Genomic DNA, 18898 nt, shown 5'->3' with positions numbered 1-18898 from the left:
AGAACGTTCTGAGAATGATATGCGATAATCTTCCCAGAGTGTGTGACTTGCCCAAGGTCCCCAGTAGCCTTCCATGGCTGAGCAGTGATTCCAGCCCTGGTCGTGAGTCATAGTCCAATGCTCAAACCACTACACCACACTGACTACTGGCAGAAATGAACTTCTGTTATTAGAAACCTTTTCTCCCAACTAATTTCCAAGATCTGTCAAGAGCAAAGCCCAAAATGGAGACAAAGAAAAAGTAGTGATTCTTACACACCAACTGGCAAAAACTTCAGTTGCAAACTAAGCTCATAGTGCAAAAGTAGTTTGCATCCTTCATTAATAAATTTTGCTATTTTGATCACACTCTGATATTGCTTGTTTTCATTTGGGAATGTTGGAGGGTATGGGGTTGGGTTTAGGGAGGGCCCAGTTTAAGCCACACCTTTCTAGCTCAGGAACAACGCATGGTGCTGGAATTGGGCTAGAGCAAAATTCTGGTTAGTCAAAGTCATTTCTGCATCCCTGGGCTGGTAGGCTTTGGAGTTAGCACAGTTTCAACTACCCAGGTGACAGCTTACCTGGCTTTTGACTGTCTACGCTTGCCCAATTCTTTGCACAGCATAATTCCTGGTTTTCCATCAGAATGAGCCTCAGGGAACAGTGGGCCTTACATCCAGGTAAACATGGATAGGGACAGGCTGTCAGCTTCTGCTATGGCAGGGATTCTTAATAGTTTCTACTCTCAATTTCAGATGTAAATAATTAAAATACCAATCTAGGAAGATGATTTTGGTAGCTAATGTTCAGAGTCTAGTGCTCCCTGACAATGCTTTTAAACATGTTCACAGACAACAATGGAAGGACAGGCAGATGGAATTACCAATGGAAATTCTTGAATGTAAATCAATACCATACCTCACAAGTCCACATGGACAGGGTTACTAGTCCCTCTTCAAGCATAGTTCTTAACAGTCTGTACTAGTATGCACCTGTAGTGCCTGAAGCAAGGTTGACTTGATATATTGTTGTTATTATTTTGAATTCAGTATCCAGCAATGGAGGAACAAGCCAGTGACAAACCTGCTAAACGTGAAGATGAATTAAGTGTGAGTATCATTCTTAGTTTAACATCAGTGTGTTCAGTGTGTCATTTAATTGTTCAGCCTGTGAACTGTGAAAGCAGTTTCTTGCCAGTAACTGCAAGTGTAAATACTGCAACTAATTTTTACTAATATTTTCAGGTTAAATGTAATATGTTTTTATTTGCCCACAGGTAGATATGGGCACAATATCAGAATGTGATAGTTCTTGGTAGATGATTTGTGTTGGGACCTGAAGTGTATTTCTATAAATTTTAAATGATAAGAGCTAATTTCTTCCCTGGATTCCAGCCTGCTCCTTCTCCCCACTTTAAAGCAAATAAAAGGTTAAATGGTATATCTAAATAGAGTTGGCATTCATCTGGTTGGCATAGTAACTGTTATCCTGGAGAGCTGACATGCAGTAAAAAGGAAGAGGAGGATTTAAATAATTCAGTGTTCCTGTGATACTTAAATTGCTTTATTAACGAGAGTGAATTCTACAATGCATAATTAGAACTGGCACAAGAAAAAGATGCTTTCTTTTCCAACAAACTAAAAAAATATTTGAGATACTTAAATAGTAACAGTCAGCTATAAACATACTAGTGCTGGTGCAAATTTGATGTCAAATACACTGTTTTTGAACTAATGTTCTGCTAAATAGTATGGCAAAAGAAAGATGAAGAAGTTCAAGAGGTTTTGCACATAAGATCCAAGTATTTAGAAGGAATGTAAAATCCCAGAAACAACTGTTAAATACAGGCAAAAGCCTCAGTTTTGCTATGAGAGATGTTTGTTTTTAGTTCATAACACAATGTATTTCTTTTATAGGATGAGAAGCTTACTTCAATTACCATTAATTACTTTTGATGAGTAATAGCCACTGCTTGTTATCACACTCCATCTACTAGGGGTAGAGAGAAAAGAAAATTTGTTCAGAGGAGGTTTACCATTACATTCCCATGAGGTTGAGAGCATGTGACTTGCCCAAGGTCATCCAGTGGGTTTCATGGCTGAGCTGTGAATCAAACCTTGGTATCTGGAGATCTAATCCAACACTCAAACCAATGTCACACTGGTACTCAATACACTTAAAATACAAACATTTCCAGTACTTTCTTCACAAGAAAGCCAACAAGGAAACTAGATGTCAAGGTGAATATGCATGTATACCTGGTTTTTATCCCACTATGAAATCTCATCAGAAATGTGTGCCTCAAGCAGTCAAATTAAATTCATTTTTACCTTCTAGTAACCAATTAAAGAATACTAAATACAATATGTATAGGTGAGAGCAATCACACACTATGACACACAGACTTTGTTCACCACTTGATGGAGCACCTCTCATAAACAAGGCCTAAAAGTGTCATCTCTAGGCCCCATTCCCACTGGCTTATAAAGCGGATCAAGACGTGGATTATGGGGGCATCGTTCCCATTTGAGCGTACATTCGATCCTCATTGCGCTGATTTCGTTCCCATTGGAATTAGGATCTGATCCCCATGTAATTGATTTTTCCTGGGAAAACCTGAATCAGTGGTGGGTAATCTGGGTTAATTTGACTGTACTTTTTGGGAGGTTTTTCCTGCACCTCCCGAGGCTGATTTGGGGCAAATGAATGGGAACGACAAGGGTGTCTGATTCGGGATCTTGGGGATGGGATGAGCCGTGCTCAAGGGGATGGCCTGGTGGTGTCACCCCCTTGTTCTCTTTCCTGCATTACCGGTGCCATTTTCTCCCGTTCACATAGCCTTTCTCCTGGTGGAGTGGGAAGCAGGTTAAGGCGATCGCATGTGTAGACAAATTAATTTTGTAAAAAATTAAGCTTTCGATCGCTTAGGCACTCTGTCGGGTGCCCAAATATAGCTAATTGCTACATTGACCTTCAAATGCGGTAAACACATTACGCTCCCCTGCAATCTCCCCCCTGCTCCACATACATAGATCGACCTGTGAAGAGACCCATTGAACACCATTTTTAACCATTATTTTTTCTTTTTTTTACATGCCTGCTCAATCGCCCCCCAAACAGCCCAGAGAGCAATGGAGGAGGCAAAGGGACTTGGGGGAATGGAGGCTCCTTCTCCCTTTCCCAGAGGGGCTCTGGGAAGACACAGGAGAGCCTGGGAGGCAAAGGGACCTGGGGGGAATAGAGGCTCCCTTTTCCCTTTCCCAGAGGGGAAAAGCGCCTAAGCGATTGATTGGCTGTGATGTCAAGTGCTTAGGCGCTTGATTGACAGCTGCTTTTAAAAAAAGAGGTTCCGGAAGGGCAATGGGAACAGGGAGCAAAAAAGTCTGCTTCAAATTACAACTGAGAAAATTTCAATGGGAACGAAAACATGGGTCAAGAAACCCCGAGTGTGTTTGCCCCCCTTTCGTAATGGGAACAAGGGACCAGATTTGAATACGACTCAGAAAAAAAAATCCAAGTCAGAATCGTGGCAATATAAGCCGCTTTTTTTGCCCAGTGGGAATGGGGCCCTAGTGTCAGTTTAAAAAAGTTGATCCTGCTGATTCCTGCAAAGAAAAGTGAAAAAGGGAAACACAGTGTATTCATACATCCAGTTTCAGTGAAATAAGTGTGCAGGAATGAGATTCAGCAAATGGCTAAATATATGTGGAAGATGCTTGTCCCACCTGCACAAGTCCTTTTTACATTTAATAATAGCTTATTTCTTCAACTTCAGGATTAACTGTAGCAAAAATCACAAGGTACCTCCAATCTCCACATCAGAGATATGGAGCTTTTCATCTCATCAGATCTGTTTATATGAGTTATTTTGCCCCTTTCACAGAACTGAAATTTGAGGCATCTGGCAACTGAGGGCAGATTCTACTATCTTGTCATGTCTGCTGACTACATGGTAATTGACCTCTCATTCCTTTCTGTGGTGCACTAAGACATAGTAATGGAGCAGTGGACAAACTAATCAGAACAGTTCTAAGTATGAATTACATTCATCAATGAAAGAGATCTTAGGAGGCAGGATCCAAGCATTGTCCCTCTGCCAACAGATCATAGCATCATAGAATCCTAGAATTGGAAGAGATCACAAGGGCCATCCAGTCCAACCCCCTCCCATGCAAGAAATTTCAATCAAAGCACCCCTGAAGATGGTCATTCAGCCTCTGTTTAGAGACCTCTAAAGAAGAAGACTCTGAGGGAGCATGTTCCACTGGTGAACAGGTCTTATTGTCAAGTAGAATCTCTTTTCCTATAGTTTGTATCCATTGTTCTGGGTCCTATTCTCTGGAGCAACAGAAAAACAAGCTTGCTCCATCCTCAATATGACAACCCTTCAAATAAATAATCAGGGCTATGATATCACCTCTTAACTGTTTCTTCTCCAGGCTAAACATATCCAGCTTCCTAAGCCTTTCCTCATAAGGCATGGTTTCCAGACCCTTCACCATTTTGGTTGTCTTTCTTTGGACACACTCCAGCTTCTCAACATCCTTTTTGAATTGTAGTGCCCAGAACTGGGCACAGTATTCCAGGTGAGGCTTGACCAAGACAGAATAGAGTGGCACTATTAATTCCCTTGATCTAGACACTATACTATTAAAGCAGCCAAGAATTGCATTGACCTTTTTAGCTGCCACATCACACTGCTAACTCATGTTCAACTTGTTGTCTACTAGGACTTCTAGATCCCTTTCACACGTAGTCTCATTAAGCCAAATATCCCCCATCCTATATCTATGCATTTCACCATCCTATCTCTATGCATTTCACCCCCCCCCCCCAGTGCAGTACCTTACATTTCTCTTTGTTGAAATTCATTTTGTTATCTTTGGCCCAGCTTTCTAATCTATTAAGGTCATTTTGAATTTCCTCTGGAGTATTAGCTATTCCTCCTAATTTGATGTCATCTGCAAATTTGATAAGCATGCTCCCTTTTCTTTCATCTAAGTCATTGATAAAGATGCTGAATATCACTGGGCCCAGGACAGAACCCTATGGCACACCACTGGTCACTTCCATGAATAGATGGCTTCCGTGGGTAGATTGAAGGCACTTCCTTTTTCTTCTTGTAAACATTAAAATCTATTTCAAATGTCTATGGGATCATCTGGATTTTAAGCTTCTGGCAAGGGAGGGAAGAATATATCATCTCAGTAGAATGTAAATATCTGCTGGCAGAGTTATGCTATGCTAGTACTGCATAATACTTAAGTGCCTCCATAGTGAAAGGTATGAGAAATGGTGAATGAGCATTGTGTGTCCAATGTACTGAGGCAGTATGCAGTGTGCAACAAGCATTGGCATACTACTCTAGGTGCATTATTGCACATTTGTACGAGTTCTGCATGTGCAACCAGCACCATCATCTGGATGTATCCATTTTTGCATTATCAAAAAAAAAAAAAATCACTTCGCATGTGCAACACAACCCATGCCTCTGTATATCACCAACAGGGCTGTGGCCATAAAGTCCCATTTAACTTTATAAAATGTATTTCTGAGTAAATATTTTTAAGTCTGTGAAACAAACTCATATCACAAATAGGACAACTTTTCCCTTATAGTGTAAACCAAATGGTATAAATCCATTAATAGTGGAATAATTAAGAGTGGGGACTAGTAGAAAAAACTAATCTCAAATTATAATCAATGGACTTTACACACATTTCCACTGATTCAGACTAGCAGTTGGATTTTGGAGAGGAATGAGAAGCTTGCAAGCCTTGTAGCTGTTGCTGGACTGCAGCTCCCAGGAAAGTTCATCATTGTGTACACTGGCTAGGTAGGTCTGGTGGGAAGTGCAACAGCATCTGGAGGGTTCCATGCTTACCTCCAGTTTACACCTATACATTTGCTATCACTTGAAAAATTCAGGTTGGAACTGAGAGATACCCTGAATTTGTCTATGTCGGTGTCATTATTTCCTCTTTTCTTTGATTAAGGTTTCAAATGTATCAGTTCAAATGGCAGATTCAGAAGACAAATGGGAAAGAATTGCAAGAAAACTCAACAGGACATCAAAATCAAAGAGGAAAAAAAACAAGTCTATCTGGAATTTTCAAAATAAAATAATCCTCTTTACAGTAGTCCTCTTCATTGTTGGTGTTATAACTTGGACATTATTGTGGCTCTTTATTGGTGAGTTCCTGTCTCTATGGTCTAGGTCAAACATCTTTTTCTCATATACACATCTAAACAGATTCATTGAACTGATTCTCATATGTACATTTGAGTGGTCTTTTATATACCATATTGAGCATGTTTGACATACGATATGCCCTAGAAAAAAGTTTTATATTTGTAGGTAAAGGAAGCTAATTTTCTGTCCTGGAACTGAGGTATGTCAATACCTATTTCCTAAAGGACAAAGTGGGAACCCCTTGGTCTGGGATATGCATCCTAGGAGACAGTTTTATATATTAAGGTAGCCAACTTCAGTAAATCCAGAGGCAAATTTTCTGCCCCTAGGTTCTGGGCTACACAGACTGACAAATGAAAACAAACCGACAAAAAACAAATAAAGCTAGTGGAAGTCCATTTCTAGTTTTAAAAATCTTATTTTCTTAAAAATAGCAGAAAATGGGGATTTTGGAGTAAGATTCAGCACCTTGCAATGGATCCTTTAAAATGCATGCCAAAAATTTAACCAGAGTATTGCCCCACTGATATGGAACCCACCAGTCACCACTCCCTTTTCTATAAATAAGATGAATAAAGATTGTCTTGCTTCTTATATCTTTTAAAAAGATCAACATGTCCATTAGAAGATTGGCATGATTAAATGTTGATGCACAATTAAGGGTCAGCCTCTGAGGATGGCAATGGCAAACCTCCTCTGAACAAATCTTGCCAAGCAAACCCCATGATAGGTTTGTCTTAGGGTTGCTATAAATTGGAAAACAACTTGAAGGCATAAAACAACAACAACATCAACAACAGTTAAGGCAATGTAGAGTTGATCTAGCATATATAAGTTCAAGCCATGTTGCAAAGCTAAATTCACAACTGCAGGTGAAGACACGTTTCTTGTGACTGCTAATACTTCTTAAGTTCCTAGAAATAACTTTATCGCTGTCCTCTTTTTTATTACCATAATGAAAGGGAGGGGTAATACACATATATCTCCTTTCTGTTTTACAGTGCAGGCAGAAAGCAAAGATGCTTTATACTTCGTTGGATTATTTCGTGTTGCCAACATTGAATTTCTCCCCGAGTATCGTCAGAAGGAATCCAGGGAGTTCCTCACTGTAGCACAGAATGTACAGCAAGTGGTAAGGAACATTTTTATGCTTATGGAAACACACAATAGTATGTATTAGGTTGTCTTCAAATTGTATGAATTAGGGTGCTCCCAGACAGGGCTTTTAGATCCATTCATCCTTCCAGAATTTTACAAATAGTTCAGATAATATTATCTCCAGTTTTTAACTCTGCCATGTTTCCCCACTATGTTTTTAATTTTCTTACTAGGGAAAAAAAATCTCTTAGAAACAATGCAGTTTGACACCACTTTAACAACCATGACTCAATGCTATGGAAATTTGGGATTTGTAGTTTTGTGAGCTATTTAGCCTGCTATGTCAAAGCACTCTGGTGCCACAACAAGCTATAAAACCCAAGATTCCATAGGATGGAGCTTTGACAGATAATGTGGTATCAACTGCATTAATTCTGCAGTGCATATTAGACCTCGGAGAAGAAAAAATGAAATAGCTAGGCATTGCCTTTGGATGGTTAACTCTAGGGGCTCTCTATCCACTCACATCTATAATCTGCTAGCTATATAGACCACCTAATAAATTCTGGCCTCTTATAATGAAAAACTGCAATATCCCATTCTCACATCTCAAATAAAGGACCGGCATAAAGAGTCAGTGGGGGAGGGGACAGAATGGGTGCATGGCGACCACATGCTGGCCACCCTGACTCCATCCCCATGCTGGCATGATGCCGCCTGAGCAACCACATGGCGGCCAGTGTCACACTGTGTTGACACGCTGGGCCAAAGAGCCGTGGAAAAGCTGTGGCAGCAGTTAGTGTGCCATTTCCATGGTGCAAAAAGAAGCCACTTTTTGTGGCTTCTTTTTGTGCCATGGAACTGCCGGGTTGGGAGTGTATCGTGCAGTTGCCACGTCCCCAATCCAGGGCTTCAAGGGGAAGTGGGGTGGCGCCTCTTAGCGGCAGTTTGCCAAGCCCCAAAGTTTTTTTTAAGCAGGACAGTAAACAACTTTCAAAGAGCTAAATGTTGCCAAGTATGGGAGTCACCCTGGGAAAGACCACAGACACTATGTTTGGAACAAAGAAGACCACAACGTTATTAAACAACAGCAACAACATATCATAGGGGTGGCTCCAATGCATGAAGTCTGGATCTGTCATTCATCAATCCCTGATTGATCAATGAAACCCAAGTGCTTGGTCATGGCCAAGCTTCGGGATGACAAGGGGCCACCGGTTAGCAATGCCTGTCGCCCTATACTAACTGGTTATTCGCATATGCACATCTCCGCCCACTGTCACCGGGGGATGCTGAATCGATGTGGCTCCCACAATGGCAACACCACTGCAATCTCAGCACCCCCATGTCCCCATTGGACTCCTGATCCAGGGCTAGACAGCTCTGGAAACCACACCCAACAGATCCAAGACCTATGCAACTGCCAAGCATCCCCAGGTTGTCACAGGAAGCTCCCCAACACCAAAATGAGGAAGGGTAGGTGGGGAGAGCTGGGCTGAGAATGGCGGCGAGGACCAGGCCCACGTGGCCTTTTAAATGCCTGCCGCCCAATGGGGGGCTGAGAAGGAGCAGGGGTCCTGCCTTCCTGGCTCCTCAGCCACTCGTGGGTGACACCGGGGCCGACGCTGCCCAATCAGGAGTCACTTCCAATCCCGGCGCCTCCTGGGACAAGTACTCCTGCACCGGGAGGGAGTGCCTCCTCTTTCAGCCCCCAGTAGCCAATCACCAGCCAGGGAGCCTGCCATGAGGGCTGCTGGAGGCCAGAGCCAGTCAGGAGCCAGCCATGGACACACATGTATTAATTAAATGGAAGGGCATTGCTCCCTAGCATTAGGGGAGAGGGCAATTCTTCTTGGCATTTCTTTATTTTGCCCAGCAAATGAGTGCTTAGAGAAAGGGTGGACAAAGTACAGCCCTCAAGATGTCACTGGACTGTAACACCTATCAATTCTATCCAGCATAAGCAATAACAAGGAATACTGGGAACTGCAGTCCAACATCTCTACGTCCACATTTTGCCTACTCCTGGGTTAGAGTGAAGACAGTGGCCTCTGTTTCTATAAGTAATGAATGAAAATACTTTTTAATAAAGGCAAGATATCATCAAGTGGTAAAATTGACAGGAGCTTAAGGATTTACATTCAGCTAGCCAAAAGGATTTATATAGCCAAAAGACCTTGTGGCAAATACAACCCTATTCCAATACCTGGAATCTAGTGCCTGAGGGTGGATTTAAATTTAACTAGTCAAACTTTCTGGTTCACATATTGTATGAATCTCTTAAATGTAGTTCCTCTTTCTCTATTAGAACCTGTTGTCCCGGTTTAGCAGATAGTAAATATCTTTGGTTTAACTCATCGCCTCATTCTAGGTTCCTCCCACGTACAGCCATGGAACAAGCTTAAAGTATTAAAAATATGTTTTCCTTATAAAGAAATTATGTAATTGGACCATCATTAAGAGACAGGCATTGTCAGGAATTGCTATGAATCAAGCTTTGCCTTTAAGCCTTGGAATTTTTTTCAAAGTACTATGAAGAGTATGTCACTCGGTTAGTCCCTTTGCTATGTTTCATCAAAACACTGTTCCTACATTTCCAAACTGTACATTATGGTAGCTCCTTATTTTTACAGGTAAGATGTGTCATCAGTTTTCAATTACATCTAATGCATCATTTCTAAAAAGGCACGCTCTAATGCCATTTCTCATCAATGGCAGCACCTGTAGTCAGGCTGAGGGGTGGGCAATGTGGGTACAGCCTTCCAAGGTTCCAGGAGAACAGCATGGGATTTCCCAAACCTGCAGAAGTTGCCCCTTCCTGGGGCCCTTTACATAATTATGGATTTTACTTTAACTGCCATGGCTGCATCCTATGGAATCCTGAGGTTTGCAATCTGATGAGGCACTGGAGTTCTCTGGCTGTGAATTCTAAATACCCCTCCCTAAACTTCAGTTCATGGGAGGGAAACATGGCAGTTAAAGTGGAAACATGGCACTATAGAGTGGGTCCTTGGTATCTGCTGGGGGTCTGGTTCCAGGACTCCCCATAGATGACAAAATCTGTGAATGCTCAAGTCCCATTATATACAATTGCATAGTAAAATGGTATCTCTTGTACAAAATAGCAAAATCAAGGTTTGCTTTTTGGAATGTATATATTTTAAAAATATTTTCAAGCTGTGGATGGTTGAATCCATGGATATGGAGGGACAACTGTATTTGTATTGTGCAAGCCCCTGATCTAAATCAACTGAGGACTAATCTGCATTGCAGAAATTATGCAATTTGACACTGCTTTAACTGCCATGGCTCCATGCTATGGAATCTGGGATTTTTAGTTTTGTGAGATATTTAGCCTACTCCATCAGATAGCTCCGTTTTTTAAAAAAAAGAAATTACAAATCCCAGAATTGCATAACACAGAGCCATGGCAGTTAAAGCTATATCAAACAGCATTATTTCTGCAGTGTAGATTAGACCTGAGTCTGTTTTTGAAAGAACAACCTCATCATTAGATGACCTATGATGTGTGTGTGTATGTATAAACAACTGGAAAAGATTGGAAACTTTTTTTCAGGGAATATGTTCCAGGATGGTTGCTAAAAGAGGTATACCAGGGCAGCCACACAAAGGCCTTCGTCTGAGAGCTTTTTACAATTTTCCTCTCATGCTCTTAATTTCTGAATTAGCTTCATCAGTGTAGACTACTCTGGCATGGGAACAGTTCCCATGGAACTTCAGTGTGGCTTGTCCCCTTACTCTTCCCTGGCAAAACACAGGGATGGCCTTGGGCAGGCTTTTATACACTCTTTAATTTTACCGACTTTGTACAGCACTGTGTATAATTACAGCGCTTTAGAAATAAAGTTTAATAATAATAATAATAATAATAATAATAATAATGGCCCTACCATTAGGCAAAATGAGGTATCTTCCCTGGGCCTGGGAATACAAAGCAAGGAGATGATGATGATGATGATAATAATAATAATAATTTGTTTTATTTATATACCGCTATTCCAAAGATCATAGCGGTGAACAGCAAGTAAGCTAATTAGCAAGTAAGCTAATTTGCCCCCAACAGTCTGGGTACTCATTTTAGCGACCTCGGAAGGATGCAAGCCTGAGTCGAGCTTGGGCCCTTTTGCTGGTGTTGAACTCGCAACCTTGTGGTTTTGAGTGAATGGCTGCAGTACAGGCATTTAACCACTGTGCCACCAGGGCTCCTTTATCACATTAACTTCGCTGCCAGGATAAACCAGGGATGTAACTTTCTTAAGGCAGATCTTATCGCATTCACCCATTGCTGGATGAATGCAGCCCGTATGCAACCCTGGGTTCTTTCATGGGATTTTCCTGTTCTTGAAAAGATATGGAACAAACCTGGAGAAGCTTGGGTTGCATATGGGCTGCATACTGCCCAGCGATGGGTGAATGCAATAAGATCTGCCTTAAGGTCTATCTCACCAGCAAAGCTAATGTGATAATCTCCGAAGACACTGCTCTGTGTGCCATACAGCATGCCCTATGATCTTTCATATAGTCTGTTGCCCCCAAATGTGCTGAAGTAAGAGTCAGCTATCAGTGCCAGTCCAAATTTAATGAGGAAGGGATACCATCTCTTTCTTTGTCTCAGATAGCAAAATGTCTTGATCCAGCCCTGCTAGAACTTTGTTCATTTCCAGGTATAGTTCTAGTGACATCTTATCGAAAGCAATAAGAAAAACTTTAGCAAAGGAGACTGTGGAGTTTATCACACAGGAGGAATTTCTCTTAATTTCAAATGAAAAGAAAGTGGGGCCAGAATGCATTCACGTGAATTCGCTAGTTCAGCGAATTTACGTGAATTTGAATTGCGTTCGAACTGACTCATTGCCCGAAAATAGCTTGCCATTGCCCAAAGTTACATGTGGTAGTCTATCACGCAATAACATTAAACCCCATGATTGTGTTTGGATTCCATTGGATTATACTTCCAATTTCCCTTGTCTGATCAACTCCATACACTCTCATCAGCATGGCTCTTCCGTACAGTCTGTAAATAAAAGATTTATTTTATACCTATTATATACCTATTTTATGCCTATTATAAAAGTACTTTGAATGAATATTTGTACTACTGTCTCTTTCAAAGGAAGCTGGGAATGATTTCCCCCCCCCCAAATGAAACTTACTTGTTTTATAAATGAAGAGGATTATTGAATTTCTTATGCCTGTAGTTACATACCCAGCACAGACAATTCTTGGTAAGATAAATTTTACTTTTGGTCTTTGCAGGACTGCCAAACCATTCTGTGAATTTTCTCTTTCAGATGAACTTGGTATATACCAAATCTGCTTTCGCCAAATTTTATAAGCAGTCCATTGTCTCAGATGTCAGGTGGGACATGTTTCATTTTACTTTTTCCAGCTGGATTTCTTAGAGAGAAAAAAATAGTCAACCATTTTGCAGTCTCTGCTACCTGTGTGTAAAGAGTTATTTTTGTCAAATATGTGAGCTATGCCAACACAGAATTACTTTCATGCTCAGCAAAGAATCTTATCCTCCAAACACTTTTGGTTCATTGCTAAAACAATAGGAGAATCTTAAGATTTGTAGGGATCCACTATGGATCCTCTAAGGATCTAAGAAATACTATGACACTTCTGCTTTTATATTTGATTTCAGTAATAACAACAATGGGGGACTACTTGTGCATTTCTGGATTGTGTTTGTGGTGCCACAGGCTAAAGGTCAAGTCTTTTGTGAAGATTGTGTAGCAGCGATTTTGAAGGACTCAATTCAGACAAGCATCACAAATCGAACTTCAATAGGGAGTCTTCAAGGCCTTGCTGTTGATATGGACTCCATTGTGCTTAGCGGTTGGTATTTCTACTTAATCTAAAATGTTTCACATCCTACAGGTTGCTTCCCAAAAATAAGCTTCCCTTTCCACAGAGAACAGTAGCTTCTGGGGAAAAATATATACTTTTGTCACATGGGAATAACAGTTTGCAACAGTGCAATTCCATAGCTAAGGTGAAGATTCTTAAAATGAGTTATGAAAGGCATTATTATGTTCTGCTACTTCTGTATTATTGGTCCGGTACAAACGGGTGCTTTGTGGCACTCTGGAGCCAAAATTAAGGCTTGGGAGTGCAGAATATCCACATGTTCCTGAGCCCTAGCGTGCAGCTAGGGGGGCGCCATGATGATGCAAGTGCAGTGCAGCATCTGCACGTAAGGGCGCTGCGCTTGCCTCACCAATGTGGCCACATGCACCAAGAAGAATCTGCTTTTTTGGTGCAGAGGGAACCTGTGCGGTTTGGTTGCTTTGGGCTCCCTCAGGAACAGAAACGGGTGGCTACAGCCCGCCCTTTCGGGGCAGGCTGTCGAGCCCCATTTTTAACTTTTTCTGAATTGCCTTTCAAAATCATTTTGCCTTTATGATGGTCTCAGTTTATTGCAGAGACTTCAGGAAGTCAAGAACTTTTTCAGAAAACACCAGCTCTCATTATCTAAGGGCATGCTTGTGAAATGACACATGGAAACACAGGAAGTTGCTTCTGCTTGCTAAGAATATTTGCACATGATTGTCTGTTTTTACAGGCCGAAACTCATCAGGCCCTTCAGCATATGTCTTTCACATCATCTGCTGGCTGATCTGTGTGGAGTTTGGGCAGAACCTGGAAAAGTTATATCCTTGGACTACAGTTCCCAAAACCTTCCAGCCAGTTGACTGGAAAATTCTGGTGGTTGTAATAATAATAATAATAATAATAATAATAATAATAATAATAATAATAAACTTTTCCAAGCTCTTTATGAGACTATATGGCATGACTCCCTTCCCTTCTCTGAGGTGTGCTCAAATCTTTTTAAAAAAATCAAATTATGGTGACTTCATAAATTCACATGAATTGGATTTCATTCTCAGGCTGTGATATAAAAGCTTTAAAACAGTGGAGCATTATTTCATGTACAGCATCTGCTGATCATTTCTTGCAATAGTTGTTGAAACAAGGGGAGAATCATTTGTATCTCTTCTCCAATGCAGTTGGGCTCCGGTCAGATTACTCTTCTACAACAGGAACAGGTAAATTGCTATCTATAATGAATGTTCTGACTGACTCCATTTTTACCAGGAGGTGTATATTGTCTGACATGCATTGAATTAAATTCTGAGACTGGGCTAAAAATAGTATTTGTCTTTGATTGGTTAATTGAATGATAACATTTGCAGTGTTTCTTTCGTGTATTTAGAGTACTTTACAAGGTGGTCTCCATGAGAGATGCCAATTTTTAGTAACAACACCACTTATAATTTGCTTCCATTAGAGGAGAGAGCATTAGAGTGTTTGCCAAAAACATTTCATGAGTTAATAGTTTAAATGTGAACAGCACATATTCATGTTTTATCAATGACTTGAGAGGAAAAAATTCACCCCTCTTTGTGTAAAGCTTGATTTCCTGCCTTTTCTGCAAGTATAATAATCTCATCAGCACTGGCCTTTAATGCCTGATGCGGGCTATTTTTTGGCAGGTACAAACTGCATATATGACCTGCATGCAGACCGGCTGCACCAGCATTTTCCACTGGACATTTCAGCAAAATCAGGAAGAATGATCTGCTATTTCAAATTGATTGCATTGGTGGGCTACTTAATTCGCCTTTCCATAGCATCCATTCAGCTTGAAGCTGATAACTGCATCACAGATTCATTGACCATTTACGACTCTCTGATGCCAATCAAAAGTAAGATACTATATCGGTAGGTGTGCCTTTTCAGCAATATTTATTTGAAAATGTTACAGCAGAGAAATGTGTTGGGGGAGGGATTTTTTTTTGTCACATGTACAATTATTCAGAAATGTAATCCCTTCTCAGTACAATTCTATAGGTTCATTGAAAAGATTTATTGACTATTTTTAACATTTATCAAAATGTTAAGTGGGAGAGGAATCTAATAATCAAGATCTGTGGCTGCCTTTTAACTAAACAGGTTCAGAGGTAATATACAAGAGAATTTCAGAAACAACAGGAAAGTGTTATTGCTAATATGTCCTGGTTAAACACAATTGACCCTGGAACTGTAGAATGAAATCAACACAAAATTTCAAGGTTTGCCTCCACTCCCCCCTCCCTGAAAATTATGCCAATACACAGTACTAAAAGAGCATCTGGAGAGTTGGAACACAATCAGACCAAAGTCTGGCATAACTGTGACCATAAAAAGAGAGAAAAATAATTCTAACCAATGATGAAAATGTCATTCAGTGCCCAAATTTCTAGCATTGCAGAGAATGAGTCATTGAAAATTGTTCACACATGGAGGTCTTATACACTGTGTTAGCATTCCAATGGAAACTTTGGCTGCCCCTTGTCCTTTGATGCCTAAGCTGTATTTCTACATGCTGAACTGTAGTTTTAAATTTCTGCAATGATAGAAATTTGAAGACTGAAGGAAAATTTCACTGGGGGCACTGGTCTTACTTGGGAGGCAACAACTTCATCCCTCCCCCCCACACACACTTTTAGCTACACCCCTGGCCTTGGTTTGGCTAAGGCTAAATATCTAGAGTCTAATAAATCAGTCATTAGTAACCCTGTCTTTCCTGCAGTAGGCTCACGGTGGCATACATGGCTCCCCTCTTCCATTATTTTATCTTCACAACAACTCTGTGAGGTAGTTCAGGCTGTCATTCTTAAAATGTGTGGGTTTTTTTTAAAATTTATTAGTGCAACTGTTGTTGCTCACACAACTAGAAGCACAATTGCTTAGTTAACTGGCTAACTAAGAAAAGAGCCAAGCCAACTAAGGGGATTATTATATTAATGAACTGTATACTATGTATATATGAAACAAAATCCATTTGTTTCAGAATCTGTGAACCAACCGATTCATTCCTGTCTTTTGTTTCTACTAATAATATGATGTTGATTACAATGAAGTCTGCACAAGTGAGGAAAGTAAAGGAATTTCATGGCTATTTTGAGGTCATAGCACAAGAGAGTAAGTGCTTTTTTTAAAACATCAAACTACATGGTAAAAAAAATCAAGGTGCTGTTAGATTGACCTGCCTTTTCATTTTTTTAAAAATGTAGAAGCTGTAGTCATATTGTATAGCTTCACCCTAATTTAAGTAATGTTCTGCCTTTGAAAATATGACCCATTCTTCTTCAAATAAGGCATGCCAATCTGATTTTTTAACTTTTTCATCACTGTTTTACCATTTGTTCGTCTTTTTAATTGTCCTGTTGTCTACCTGTACCTAGTCCTATGTCTTTCTCTTTCTTGGCTGGTCCAGCTGCACAAGTCATTCCTGCAACTGAAACAATATCCAAGAAGGCCTACATTCTGAGACATATAAAAAAAAGTATCCACTTCTCCTCTTTTCTTTGACTTGTTAAGAGTTATAATGCTCTAGTGCATCAATGAAATGCCAGTGTTGCACTATAGCACTATGAGCCTTATGACACAAGAAAAGAAAGTAGAAACAGAGCTGGAGAGTAGCAGCGTTCTCCATGCCTTACTGCATGGCATCATAGCATTTAAGTAAGTTCTCTTCTCATGGGAGACTGTGTTAAAAGCATGTCTTTTGTCTAATTGGAAAAATCCATTTGACAAAAAATACTCTTTTACAACCATCTCTCACAGGAAGGAGATTACCACACCCAAGCTTACTATGGTTAAAACGCTGGTAAAACACTCCAGAAGCTTGAAGGTGTAATAGCTTATCAGGCTTATGAAGCGTCACTGAAGCATCCCCTCGCCTCTCCCATCCTCAAAGGAGTTCTCCTTATTAAAGAAATGGCTGTTCCACGAAGGCTGTGAGGACAGGAGAGGCGAGGGGATGCCTCAGTGACGAATCAGAAGCATGACCAGCTATCACACCTTCATGTTTCAGGAGCATTTTGCCAGCATTTAAGACATGGTAAGCCTCCCGTGTGATAATCCCTGAAGAGAACTGAAGCACTACAATGTCATGCAGTTAGGCACAGAAAAAGCTGCTATTTTCTGGCTATATTTCCACTTTCTTTTGTCATGTGATGAAACTGTATAAATCCAAAAATCTTTTTAAAAATACAGGGAGGAGAAAACTGACCCTTCCAGCTATACAACCATTTCAGAAAAACATGCTCCAGATCATTTTTGGAAGAGCCCTAAACAGTTCATTGTGATATAAGGAATTGCTACAAGGAATTGCTACAAACAGCCTCACAAAAAGTAGAATGAGTGGATGCAGATGTGATAACAACTGGCAAAAATCCAAGGAGCCAGGGTGCAAAAACCCATATTTCTTTAGACCAATCTGGAAGATCGCTGGTAGCATTTTATGGCCATAACTTCTAAAACTCTATACTTTATAAGTATGCAAAGGGATTAGTATTAGTGTCTTGGAATCTTGTAGCATCTTTGAGATTAACAGTCTCAAAGATCCCTTTGCATATTGGTATTTCAGACCAACATAGTCTGAATTTTATACTCTATTGTACCAGTAGATGGAGTAGTTGTCATATACAGTATAGAAAACACCCACTATATTTTAAAAACTGGATTTTTATTTTCTTCAACTTTCTAATGGTGATTTCCAGAATCCTGACAAGTTGTTGTTGTCTTTGTTGTTATTGTTAGTTTGGTCTACACCTCATGTATGTGGGAGAGTGTGGGATGTTTAGTTTAAAACAAACCAACCAATCACCTTTCTGACCTCTGGTCATTTCCTGGTAATTGCTATGCATGCTGGTGGGGGATATGGAAAATAATGGGGATAATATATTTGTTTGTTTGTTTGTTTACTTTATTTATACCCCACCCTTCAGCTCTAAAGGCTCTCAGAGCGGCTTACAATTATTATTTTAATTAGATGGTTCCCTGCCCTCAGGCTTACAATCTAAAAGGACATGACACAAAAGGAGAAGGGAATGGTGATGGGGAAGGGGAACAGGTCCAGCAGTTCTTCTCTCCCTCGGAGGCCTTGACCGAGGCCGATGGACTGCAGGGAGGACTCTTCTTCTTAATCCAGACCAGGCCCGATGGCGTTGGGCCTGTCCTTTCACTCCCTCCCAGGCCAGAAGATGACAGTTATTTTATTTGGGACAAGGTGTATTTTTTCCAGATACTGATCAGGGTATCTTTTATGGGACTTGCATCTCTAACTCCAACTTTATTTCTTTCTTTAGTATTTCATTTACAAACTGAATTATGGAATAATATATCTGACACAGAATAGTGTATGTGACATTCAGGTTAAAATCTGTTCCAAGGTGGCTCATGTAAATCTCTGAACAGTTCACAGTCTAGTGAAGAGAGGTTTTTCCCCTTCAGGCCTGCCTGTTGAAGTAAACTGAATGTTCAGAAAAATTTAATTGGGCGTGGGAGGTCTGGGGTGGAAAAATCCCCCCCTCCACTCCCTGCTTTATGGGAAACACCTCTCTTTGTGGTGGTAGGTTTAGGCAAAAAACTGACCAACATAAAGGACAGAGCTTTTTTTTTATCAGCCCCCCCCCCCATATCATTTTATTTCAGCTTCTCCTTGTAAGCACTGAACTTTATTTTTCCTTCTCCCCTCCCATTACATATACCTTATGTGACATGCCTTAAATTTAGATTGTAAACCTAAAGGCAGAGACTGTCATATTA

At 40.4% G+C, this 18898-nt stretch overlaps 1 protein-coding gene across 1 annotated transcript in view; it reads left to right on the top strand.

The window, feature by feature from the left end:
* Positions 1-1040: 1040 nt before the first annotated feature.
* The window catches only part of LOC121917260 (transmembrane protease serine 7-like), a 36002-nt gene continuing 18144 nt past the window's right edge, over positions 1041-18898 (top strand). The window contains exons 1-8 of the mRNA XM_042443043.1: positions 1041-1091; positions 5979-6174; positions 7177-7307; positions 12586-12653; positions 12942-13135; positions 14311-14349; positions 14797-15025; positions 16137-16267. Of these exons, the coding sequence (XP_042298977.1) occupies positions 1041-1091; positions 5979-6174; positions 7177-7307; positions 12586-12653; positions 12942-13135; positions 14311-14349; positions 14797-15025; positions 16137-16267 (1039 nt within the window). The remainder of the gene's footprint in view (positions 1092-5978; positions 6175-7176; positions 7308-12585; positions 12654-12941; positions 13136-14310; positions 14350-14796; positions 15026-16136; positions 16268-18898) is intronic.

Source organism: Sceloporus undulatus, unplaced genomic scaffold (assembly GCF_019175285.1).
Source record: "Sceloporus undulatus isolate JIND9_A2432 ecotype Alabama unplaced genomic scaffold, SceUnd_v1.1 scaffold_13, whole genome shotgun sequence".
NCBI classification, from domain to species: domain Eukaryota; kingdom Metazoa; phylum Chordata; class Lepidosauria; order Squamata; family Phrynosomatidae; genus Sceloporus; species Sceloporus undulatus.
The sequence above is the reverse complement of the archived record's forward strand: the minus strand, read 5'-3'. Positions and strand labels throughout refer to the sequence as shown.